This window comes from Molothrus aeneus, chromosome 15 (assembly GCF_037042795.1).
Source record: "Molothrus aeneus isolate 106 chromosome 15, BPBGC_Maene_1.0, whole genome shotgun sequence".
In the NCBI taxonomy this organism is placed as follows: Eukaryota; Metazoa; Chordata; class Aves; order Passeriformes; family Icteridae; genus Molothrus; species Molothrus aeneus.
The window spans coordinates 9,267,811-9,279,701 of record NC_089660.1 but is presented as its reverse complement, the minus strand read 5'-3'; the positions used below and the strand labels follow the sequence as shown (position 1 = coordinate 9,279,701).

Genomic DNA, 11,891 nt, shown 5'->3' with positions numbered 1-11,891 from the left:
AATCTGATGGACTGGTTTGGAAGGGGTGCAGCCTATGGGTACCCAGGGGAAGGATGGGCTGTGTGGGCAGCTCTCCAGTGCAGGCTTGGTGCTCCTGCAGAGTGCCAGGGAGCAGATTTGCAGAGGATTTCCCATTGCCTGCTGCCCTCTTTGGAGGCTCTGGGATGGGTTCACATGCTTGTGGTGCAGCAAGTAAAGGAGCTCTGGGGTCTGTGTGTCCTGCTCCTGTACCCCAGGATTCAGCAAGCCTCCTGCTTCCCTTGCAAGTGTTCAGGCTCCTAGGAAGGTGAATTGGTGGCTGGGGAGCAGTCATGGCTGGCTGGTGTGGGCTCAGACCATGTGTCAGCAGCTTCATTTTCAATCTCAGAGCACAAATGAATGGTCTGTGTGTGAGGGAGGCTGGGCTGAAGGGTCTCCTGCTGCTTCACAGCCTGAAATCTGCTGGGGAAAACAAAACCCAACCTTAAGATTGTTGCCAAATCTCAGTGGAGGAAGGACCTACATATACATATGTATATTATATTTATTTAAATGTTTTAGCAGAGATGTTTCAGTCTGAGGGAAAGTGGCTGATGCTTTGTGTGTGGCTGTTACCTTCTGATGCAGCATTTCCCTTTACAACTGCATATCAGGGACAGCAAGGGATTCTCCTCTTGTTCCTGGAAAATCAACAACCCTGCCTGGAGATGCAGGCTTACAGGCTTGGGAAAACCAGCTCAGAGTCAGTTTTTTCTCTTTAGGTTTTTAATTCTTATTTCTGAGTGTTGTTTTATTCAAAGGATTTTAGGCTAAAGGAAATAAAAATATTGAAACCAGCAACTTTTTTGTTGTTTGTTTGTTTTTTAATTGGTTTGTGATTTTGTTTTTTTTTTTTTTTTTTGGTTGTTTGGGGTTGTTGTGGTGCTGGTTTTTTGTTTTGGTTTCCCATTCTGGCAAGTGGAAAAAAATTGCAATTGATTTCATCTGTGCGTAGTTTCTATTGCTGCTGTTCTTTTGGTCCAGCAGATGAACCTGGAGCTAAGTAATTTGTACATGCTCTGTCCTGCGAGATCTGAGTCAGTGAGTCCTGAGCTTGGGCAGTCAGAGCTGTGCACACCATTCCCAGTGGATTGAACCACCTCTTGTGCAACCATAGCAATATTTTCCCAGGAAATATATTGCCCAGTAGTCACTAAATAAAATGAAACATTTTTTGAAGTCTTCCAGAATGTTGAAATCAAATCTTGTCAAGGAAAAACTACTGGTTTTGTTAAAATGTTCTTTCTCAAGAAAGGAGAGGGGTGGCTTGGCTCAATCATGGGTCTGGGTTTGCCCAGAGATTGGGTTCAGATACTCAGCCAGAAACAGCTCCCTGTGGTTGATATCCCCAGAGATTTAACTTCTTTAATACCCTGGGATATTTCTCAAGAATTTTATTCATAGATATGTGAAACTTGATCTTCGTTCTTTTGCAGAATAGGAAACTACTTTGAAATCTTCTTTCTCCTCCAGCTCTGCCAGGTTCTTATCTCAGTAATTTAGGCTATATATATATATATATATATATATATATATATATATATATATATATACACACACACATATATAGTATGTTTATTTTTTTCCCTATTTTGTCTCTCTGAACTAAAGGAAGCCCTTGAGCTGAGGCCAGGCATTGCCCTGGCTCTGCAGGACGGGGTTGCTGTCGCTGAGTTCGTGCTGATGCCAGGAGCAGCCCCGTGTGCAGCTGCCCTAGCCCAGCTGGGAGCAGGCAGGAAGGCCAGCAGGGCTGTTCAGGGAGCACCAGGAGCTTTTCATGTGTTTAAACTCTTGCTGGCTTTGCCATCCCAAGCTGTTGCCTTCCTTTCATCTGGGGAGGATGTAGTGCTTGCACTTGGGTGGGCGAGGGCAGAAACTGGGCAGGAAGAGGAGGTGGTGGCTCACAGGTTTTTGTGGCCTGACTTTTGCTGTATGACTGTCCCTAATCTAACCCAGATTTCATCCAAATCACTTTTTATGTGGTTTTCTATGAACTGAAGTTGTTGATTTATGTTTACTTAACACAACACTAGACCAGTGGTTACAGGCAAATGGCATCGTCCTTCTTTATGTCACAGCATTCCTCAGTGTTTGGCTAAAGTCCAAATCCTAAAATGAGAAAGGGAAGTAAACTGTGCTGGAATAGTGTTTTCTAATTCCAGTGTCATCAAGATATCCAATCTCTAATCAGCTTCTCTGATCTACTATTTCCCCCCCCAAACCAATTCAGCTACCAAGTGATTGAAAGTGGCAGGAGTTCCCTGGTGGCTTAAGGAAATTTACAAACAGCTGTGAAATTTTTTTTAAATAGTTTTTTTATTACTTTTTTCATTTGTCTTAGAAAGAAATATGAAATCTGCATGCAACTTCCTAAATATTTCAAACATTTAAATAGCATATGATAATTTAGCAGTACAGAACATTATACAGTGAGATAATATAGGGAGACTTCCTATAGTGTATTTACAAATGAAAAGGTAGTTTTGTTATATTAAAAAGAGGAATGCACTGCTTAACATTGAAGTATTACATTCAAAATAATGAATATGTTGTATTGTGACTAAAACATACATACGTATTTATATGTTTGCCCTATCATATTTTTCATAAAAAGGTACCTTTTAAAGGCTTTTTTTTGTTGTTGTTGCTACAAATCTAGGAAAACATACACAATAGTCTTGAAGCTTAAGATGTCTCAGTACTGAAGCCACTAACTTCCTTTAAGTGCTTCAGGTGGAAAAAAAATACACATTTTCTTAGTAATAAAAATGAGTTAGAAATGCTTTCTAATGCATGAGAGGTTAGAAGGGAGATACAGGATGCTTTGCCTTGCAGCAGGACCTCGAGTCCATTAAAGAAGAGGTACACAAGTGATGCTCACGCTCACTTGACGAGGTGCTGAGGGACCTCACTTCTGCAGGTGCAGCCACAGCATTTTCGTGGCATCTTCCCTCACTTCTGCAGGTGCAGCCACAGCATTTTCGTGGCATCTTCCCCAGCAAACTCGTCTTTGGTCCCTGCTCTGCCTGGCTGAGGTGGAGGCTGCAAACACGAGCAGCATCCCCAGGCCACTGCCAGGGGTGAGGGCCATGGCTGTACAACACATCACAAACAGTTCTGTTTGCCTAGTGAGCTTATAAAGCTCGATTGCCATCATAGTGAAGTATGAATGAATCATAATTAAAACCAAAAACTCCCAAAAGAACTTCTTTAAAACGAAAAGCAGGTGTTTTCCTAATTTCAGTATGGAGCAGACGGGTATGAAATCAGAAGTGCAACAGATGCTTGTGAAATCTGGAAGCCTTTTGCACACGGCTATAAAATGTAAAAACTGACCCTTGGTAAAAAGTGCTTTATAATAATATAGAATTTGTGTCTTATGTCTGTGAGAGAGAAATAATCTTCTGTAGAGCTCAGTCCTATGCCAGCCGAGGGAGTCCACTCCATTCCTTGTACCACTTCCTCTTATTCTTCATAAACCCTAAACAAAAGAAGAGCCAAGAGCAGGGTGTTTAAACTAGGAATTTAAAAACTCCATTTCAAATAGCAACAATAATAAAAAATAACGACACAAAAATAGTAAAACCCCAGACCCCAGATTTTTAGCCTGTGCCTGAGTAATTTGGAAAGTAAGTTATTGACTTCAGCAGTCACGAGATTGCTACCTATATCCATAAAGGATCTGGGAGGAGTGTTGGACTTTGACACTGTCACATCTTAGAGGCATGTGGAGAGTGACAAACTCTACCACAATTATCTGAGTAAATAACATGAAGAAATCCACATCTACTAACTCACTTTAAATGCTGGAAAATCCCTATCTCATATACAAATGTTGAAGCTTATCATGAGCTGTATATAGACAATATGTTCACAATATCTGTTGTTTGCAATCATATTACTCTGTTTAATTTTTCTACATTATTTCCTGACAGCACAACTTGATGGGCTTGTCTGTCTGTGTGTTTCCTGAGGGCACAAGCCTGGGGCTGAGAATCCTTCATCATTGTGATGGCCTTATGTAAAAAAAAAAAGAGAAAAAGAAACAGAAGAAGAGTGTAAATCTGTGGTTATGCAATAGCCAGGGCTTCCCCACGTGCTCTGTTTGTGAAGCAGAGGCAGGGAGCTGGCAGGAATTCAGGGAGATGCCCAGGGGCTTCTGTGCCCTGGCATGGCCTGAGGCACCACCAGGCACCTTGGGGCTGCAGGGAGAGGAGCCTGCTGCTCCCTGGCCTTACTTGAGCTCACTTTTGGGGAGCTAATTCCCCACCAAATGAGGAGTATGAGGGTTTGATGGGCCTGTACTGTGCGTGGAGATTCTTTCTTGTCTGTGGCTGGACACATGGCGGGAGTTGTGCTGCTCCCCTGATTACAGATGGGGACAGACATCACCACTGGCCATCAGGAATTCATCTCTCACTCTCTATCTTCTGCCTATGACTTAGAAAAAAATCCCAACCCTATCTACAAAGGAGAAGCTGTCAGATTTTTATCAGAAAATTATAATTTTTCTGGGAAGTTTATGCTCGTTAAAATTGGCAAATACCCGCGTCATCAAGTATTGATGAGGCTGAGGTGGTGTGATTGAACTGTGGGACAGGGCTCCCCCTTTCTGCCTCTCCTGACTGCTTTTCTCGTGACTGTGTGAAAGTAGTTTAGCTTTTCATCTTGGATTTTTACCCGTAGAAGGGAGGTGAATGTATGTACATAACTGAGAACATCAGCTGATGAATATTTTAACCAAAAATAATTACTATTTGTAGTCAGAACAGCCTAATGCCAAAATAGAAGCAAGAAATGCGTGTGGCAGGAAATAATTAATATCAAGAACACCCATTTAAAATTGTAATTTTGGTAATGAAATGCATCCTCTGTGCTGGATGGAGCATTTGCCAGCGTGTGCATTTTCCTGTTTTTTCTGTTCCTGAACGCTGCTGGTTGCCTGACTTGTCTCCAAGAGCCTCCCCCATGCAGCCAGCTGGGACTCACCTGCCTTTCTCCTTCCATACCCGGTACCACTTGAGCAGCCTCACGGTGTTCTGGCGCTTGGGGTTGAGGCAGTGCTGCTGCTCCCCCCTCACCCGTGTCCACAGTGTCACACTGCAAGGCAAGGGACAGCTCACAGGGATGTGGCAATACCCCTGCTCCCACCCCGAGCCACACAGGGTCAGGGCTTTCCACTCTGTGCTTTATGGCACAGAGATCAACTCAGATATTTTGGGTTTACATGGTAAGGTCAGAGTAGCTGTTCGCCCTCAGTGCAGGGCATTGAGGTTGTATCAGATGAAAACGTTCCTGCTGGTTTTAATCAGTGGGTTTGCTCTGCCTAAGTGTTAGATATCTTCTTCTGAGCATAATTAATTTAATTTGGGCTCATTCAGGCAACCACAAGGACTTTGCATGAGGAGACAGCTCCATTACACTCAACAATACTTCATCCAAGAGAAATTATCAGAACTGCTCCATTGATCTGATTATGTTTCCTATTATCTTGATCTTATTATTTATAAATAAACTGATTATTTTAAATGTTTCCCCTTTAATTCTGTAGTATTTTAAATGCTTGCACATGGCAGAGTGCTCGTGTGCCCAGCAGCCAAGCCCTGAGCCCCAGCATTAGCCCTGGGGGCTTCAGTCTCCTCTCATCACCACCTGATCCTGCTCTCCCTGCCACTTTGGTGTCCCCTGACTGTCAGGACCAAGCATGCTGAGAGACAAAACGTGGCAAAAGTCTTTTCATCATTTGAGGTCCCCTCCTGGAGGGCTCAGTGAGGCTGCCACAGCTGAGGTGACATGAGGGATCTGGGTCCCAACAGGACAGCTTTCCAGAAACATCAAGTCCACCCCACTTCTGGGGCTCAAAATTGAGCAGTTTTTTTTGTTTTCTCATTAAAAAAACCCCAGACAATATCCAAAAAACAACCCACAATGGCAATTTGTATTAGAATTAATAATTTTCTGGAAACACCATCTATAATGGGGAAAGCCAGTCATTGGTTTAACAAAAACCCCATAGTGGAATTAATTAAATGCTGCTAGAGACATGAGTATAATGATGGCAGAAATCCAGAAATACCTATGTATACTGGAGGGCTTCTTTTATGGTTTGGTTCAGAAAGGAAGACAAAATGCCTTGCAGACTTTCCCATCTCACCCTCCTGGTGCCTCACAAATTAAAACATGCTGCCTGCATGAACTGAACTGAGGCTCTCACCACAATTCCAATTTCAAGGTTTTACGTGGTGTTCAAACAGGTTTTTCTATTCAACTAACCTTCCTCCCTGCTCCTCTTTTCTGCTTCATCTCCAGCTAAGGTCACAAAATATTAAGGTGTAATTTCCAGGTTGTTTTCTGGGAGGATGTGGATTTTCCCCCAATGCATGGGAAAGCAGTGGAAGAGCCTTTAATGGTTGCAGGTATCAGAAAGGGAAGGGTCAGTGCTCAAAACTATGGACTAACTCTGTTCTAAGGGTGCTCTCTACCAACTCCTAGGGAGCAGTGTGTGCTTCAGAAGGGGAGTTTTCCTGTAGCTTTGAGCTTTAAGGGATTTGAGGGCAGAGCAGGGTTTCTCCATGCAGCAGCCACCTCAGCTGTGCCATCTGCACTGGCTGATCCACTTGGCTTTCATTTCTCTCTTCTGACAGACCATGGAGAATATTTCCAGAAAGTGATGGACAAGCTGAACTGCAGGAGAGGAGCAGGAACACCTCTGAAAAGCTGCAAGCTCTGCATTTGCACCAGAAGCAGCGAAGGACACTCTGGATTTACCAGGCTGCAGTCTCAGCAGGAGGAGATCCATGCTTTGCCTCTCAGGTGAAAGGGTCTTTCCTCAGGCTAAGATGAATTGCTTTACATCACATGCAGGTTTTTTGCTTCTGTTCTGGAGGATGGACAGCAGAAATGTTCCCAAGGCAGCCCCATGGTCCTCTGCCATTCTCTGACAGTCCCTGATGGATGCAGGGTTTGGTGGCAGCAGGTTTGGCCACCCTAAGATGACCTGGGCCTGCTTTTGGGGATGCTGGTGTGACAAATGTAGGGGAATGTGCCTAAGAGGTGCTGTGGGAGCTTCTGCCTGAATGAGCAGTTGCCTGGATGGGCTGCAAGAAGAGGTCAAGAGAGGTAGAGAAGGGATGAAGCACCAGAACCCACACCTCCAGTAGGATTCCTGCAGTGGGATTTGTCCCTTTGCTGCCCAGGGCTTGGTGGCTGCAGCCTTCACCCTGGTGTCTGAGTGTCCCTGTGCCAAAACTCTCCCCAGCATGTCCCTGCCTCCAGGGCTGTGATACACACCCCAAATCAATCTGTGACCCAGCACCCTGTGCCCCCACACATCTCATCTGCAGGGATGGGGGGCTGCACCTCTGCCTATACATATCCTGTCTCCAGAACCTCAGGGATCCTGGCTCTGGCCCTTTCATCCCAGGCTGCTGTGGAGCTGCCTCTCCTGCCCCTGGAGAGAGGCACTACTGTGAGCCCATTTCCCATCAGCTCTTCTCAGCCTGACCCATCCCCACACTCTGGCATGGGGCAAAACATGGGTGGGGGTGTTTCAGAGCATTTCAAGTAGAAGGAGTTAAACTTCCCTCCTACTTTCTGCTGCTTCCCCTCATTCCAGGAAACAGATACACACAATTACTGCTGGATGTACCATGAATCTTGATAGGTTTTGACTAGACTGAGGCCTCAGTTTAACTGTCTCTTACCCTGTGGCACAGCTCTGCTGGGGGATATGGCCACAACCTCCCTAACTGCACCCCCTATTTCTCATTCCAACACAATTTATATCATGTTTCTGCTATATGAAAGCTTTCAAGGAGGGCAGAAGGGGATGCAGCTTTGACAACTTGTTTTGGATGATCACTGCAGCAACAAAAACTCAGCTGCAGGAATTTAGCTCCTCTGTGCCGTGTCCAGAGGCTCCCGGATAAATTGGTTCCCAGAATATTAATTTCAGTGCTTTCAATGCTGAGTTCAGGCTGCATCAGGGGGGCTGGAAAGGTGGTGATGGCAGTGGGTTTGCCCCACAGACACCCCCAGTGATGAGACAGTGATGGGACAGTTCTGTCCCAGCAGCTGCTGCAAACCCTGGACAAGCCTCAGCCTTGAATAGTATTGCTCAACATCTGCCCTGTCAGGCTGGAAAAGCAACTGCTCCTACAGGGCTTTCTTGCTTTCCCTGATTTCTGACTGGAAGTACAATGTCACATTAATGAGATATATTTCATACCCCCTGGTCACCATCTGCTTTTGGGCAAATAACTGGAGAGGGATGCCAAGAGTTAGTGTCCCTCTGTGACATCACTTTACTATTGAAGGGTCAAAGCAAACAGAGTCAAGCTGACTCAGGCAGGGTTCTCTGCAAGAACTTCTCTGTTCAGGTCACCACCAGCAGGTTTGGGCTTCAAAGACGTGGGTCTGTCGTTCCCTGAGTTCAGCCTTGCTCCTAGGGACGCTGCTCTGGCTCTGCAGGAAGCCTGAGGAAGCTTGAATCTCCATTCCCTCTCCAGGAGCCCTGTGCTGAGCCTGGCAGCTCCATGTGGGCACTCCATGGTCTCTCCTGAGGTATCTGTGCCAGGTGGATGGGCAGAGGCAGCCCTGTGGGCACTGCAGGGTGCTGGGGGGTGTGCAGCCTGCACAGATCCCCTTGGGCAGCCACTGGCAAGGGTTCCATGGGGGAGCACCATGCTGGATCCAGTCAGTCCTTAGGGTCCTGGGCTGTGGCTGATCTTGGGACAATTCTCCCCCCTCTTAGGTGGCAGGGGGCTTGGTGCAGTCCTGTTGGGTTATCTGCCCTTCTGGCTCTCACCCAGCTGCATCATGTGCTGGCTGAATGGTGCTTTGTTGGGGGAATCTTATGATATCCAAACAGGTCAGGAAAAAAGCCAAACCCACCCATATTTAAGATGTAAAAGCCCCCTCCTTTTTTAGCCAGTTATGTAAAAAAATCCCTGTACCTGCCTCAGCTTGGCTACCCACTACATCAGCTTGAGATTTTACATCAGCATTGGTCCTGACTTGCAGGGACACTGTGATGAAAAGAATTTTATTACATGCTGAATAACCCCAGCAGGTGAAGGAGATCCCTCTGGTACAATGCAGGCTGGGGTAACTCTTCCTTTCAGAAACCACCACGGACCAAACTGCTCATGTTTATTCTGCATGCTCAGAATAACTTGAGTAAATAATTCTGAGTGTTGTATCAGGCAGCTTGGAGTAGAATTTTCCCCTATTCTCGCTTGAACTAATGATAGTCTTTTTACTGCTTCCCATTCTGGAAATACTTATTTGACAAAAAAAGAAAAAAAATTGTGCCAAAAAATGATACCTGTGATTTTGGTCAGAATTGTCCTTTTTTTTTTTAATCTGATACAGCAAATTACTATGCCCAGGAATTAGCATGCCAGGGCATGAGGAAAACAAAGAACAAAGAAGGAACTTGCAGATAAGGTGAAGCAGTTCAGCTGACAGGGAAACAGAAAGGAATAAATGAAGGAAAACTTACATAATCATCTCTTCCACGCAAAATGGGTACCTCGGTTTTATTTCCAGCTTCCGTACATTAGAGAATCTTATTTTAGGACCTTTTCTTGAGCATTTGCACTTCACGCCTACAAGAGAAAGCATTTTCTCATGCGCCTGCAAAGCTTCCTGCATACCAAGCGTCCCTTCCCCTCCAGCCTGTGTGCATCCAGGAAAACTTCAGTTTGCTCTTTCAAGCCTTGCTGGGAAAAGATGAATTTTTTTAATGTTGTTGGGCTTAAAAAGAGATTTTTTTTCTTCCTTTGGTATATCCCAGGAAAAGGTAGTGACTCTCTGGGAAATATATTTTAGAGCACTACATATGCTCTGGGACTTTGTAAATAGCAGATTTTTTTAAAGTGCACCTGCTGTGATTAAATATAATTGTATTTAACAAAAGGAAATGAAAGAATCAGAACTTGCTTTAAACTGAGCAAGCAAGTGCATGTCTGGGCTACTTTCTCATTCACTCGTGTCTCACTTGGAGTTTGTAGGACTGAGTCATTTCTCCTTGCATGGATGCTGGTGCAGTCATAGCCAGACAAAAGCTGAGCATTTTTTACCCATCATTTTTGTGCACAGCAGAAAACGCAGACTGTGCCACCACCTCACATCCAGCTCTGCTCTAATTGCCCTGAAAACCACGCTCAGTTTCAAAGGAGATGCTTGGGATCTATTCCTGAATAACGAGGAACATGGCACGACCTGCCCCACTGCGAGTTCTTTGCCTTGCGCCGAAGACACAAATGAAGACACAACTTCATCCCTTGTATTTTACCTCTCCTCCACCTTTACATAACTTGCAGCTCCCTTACTCACAGATTCCACAAATCACACCTTTCCACCGTGCAAGGATAGCTCAGCCCAAGCCAGGGCTATCAAGACACAAACACAAATTACCGGAGAAGAGATTTACACGGGAATAAGCAGAGCTTTACCTTCCGCGCTGGCTAAGCACATCGCGATGAAGAGCAGGAGCAGAGCTGCTGTCAGGAGCTTCATTGTGAGACAGCAGGTACCCGAGGAGACGCCGGGGGGTCGGTGTGTGTGTTCGCCTGGGCTTCGTGCCCCGATGCCGCTGTCCCGGGGCTGGGTGGCCAGGGAGGGGACGGCGGAGCGGCTCCCGGCGGAGCGGCTGCCGGCGCTGCCTGCGCTCTGCCGCTGCCTTCTCCTCCTTTAAAGCGCTTCCCGCTGCCCTCGCTCCCGGCTCATTAATATGCAGAGCAACTCCACGGCTCCCTCCGCTTCCTCAGCCCGCCGGGGAGGGGGGGACCGGCACCCCGGGGGGAACATCCCCCATCCCCGCCCCGAGCATCCCGTGGGGAGCGCAGGCGGTGGGGCGGCTGCTGCTGCCCCTGCCCAGCTGGGACCTTCCCCATCAGCGGAGGGTTGCTGGGGAGGGTGATGTGTGCATTTGTATGAATGGGGCTGTTAGCTGGAAACCATCCGCTTGTGAGCGCTCCAGGGATGCCCGCGCTCCGCGGAAATTCCCATGCACCTTGGAAATAAGATTTGGAGAACTCTCACCTGGGAAGGCTGTCACCTTTTGCCACAGATTGACTTAAATGTTAATTTTTCTAGCTTTAGCAGGCTTCTAAATCTAAAGGAAAGTTCAGTGAATCAAATGGGGGAAAATATTCCTAAAAGCGTTGTTAGGTGTGTTTAGCATGTGTAAGATTTTAGGAAATAAGCTCGGTTTATTGTTGCTTTAATGAACACTCGAACGATATTCTGCTCCATGAAGAACAGGGTAGCAACACGCGGGAACTTCATGGATGTAAATAGATGTTCCTCCTCCCTTGCAGAGTCTGTTTCTGATTTCAGAAACAGCTAAAAGAGCATCTTCAAATCCAGATTCCAGATTTTTGTCTAAATGAAACGGGTGGAGATCAGAGTGGGGTCTAATCGCCTTCACAGCAGTGTGCTCCAAACGCGCCGCAGCCAAGCGCCCCTGCGGCCCCGCTCCCAGCCCCGCTGCCCGGCTCCCCGCCCGCACACGCATCCCTGTTACTGGAGCCGCCCGAAGCCAGCCCCGCTGCCAGCCCGGGCAGCGCTCGGGGAGGACTCGCCACGCACTCCCAGCTCCACTTGCATTTTAAGTTTCCCACATGGCTCGGTTCCTGCCGGCTCCCATTGGCAGCGGCCATCCCGCTGCGTTCCCGGCCCGGGTGTTGGCAGGCTGCGAGTACAGCCCTACCACACACAGCCTGCACGTTGCGCGCAGGCAGCTGCAGCCTTCTGGCCCTGGCTCCCATGCGGGACGTGCCGACATGCCGGGAACAGCCCGCCCGCTCTGCCCTGCCCGCTCTGCCCTGCCTGCTCTACCCTCTCCGCTCTGCCCTGCTCTGCCTGCT

The 11,891-nt window shown here is 46.9% G+C and overlaps 1 protein-coding gene across 1 annotated transcript; it reads right to left on the bottom strand.

Annotated features, from left to right (window-relative positions):
* Nucleotides 1–3,355: 3,355 nt before the first annotated feature.
* On the bottom strand, nt 3,356–10,789 carry CXCL14 (C-X-C motif chemokine ligand 14). The gene is made up of 4 exons (XM_066560008.1): nt 10,476–10,789; nt 9,521–9,626; nt 5,008–5,118; nt 3,356–3,499 (listed from the first exon to the last, which is right to left on the bottom strand). Exons 1-4 carry the CDS (start codon nt 10,537–10,539, stop codon nt 3,484–3,486), a joined length of 297 nt encoding a protein of 98 aa, XP_066416105.1. The 5' UTR covers nt 10,540–10,789; the 3' UTR covers nt 3,356–3,483.
* Nucleotides 10,790–11,891: the final 1,102 nt, after the last annotated feature.

Bases quoted from the DNA above. Each gene is read 5' to 3' on its own strand.
- CXCL14 (XM_066560008.1), bottom strand. From the start codon at position 10,539: ATGAAGCTCCTGACAGCAGCTCTGCTCCTGCTCTTCATCGCGATGTGC. The intron at 9,627-10,475 runs GTAAAGCTCTGC...TTTCTCTTGTAG, and splicing joins GTGCTTAGCCAGCGCGGAAG to GCGTGAAGTGCAAATGCTCA. The intron at 5,119-9,520 runs GTAAGTTTTCCT...CTTGCCTTGCAG, and splicing joins TGCGTGGAAGAGATGATTAT to TGTGACACTGTGGACACGGG.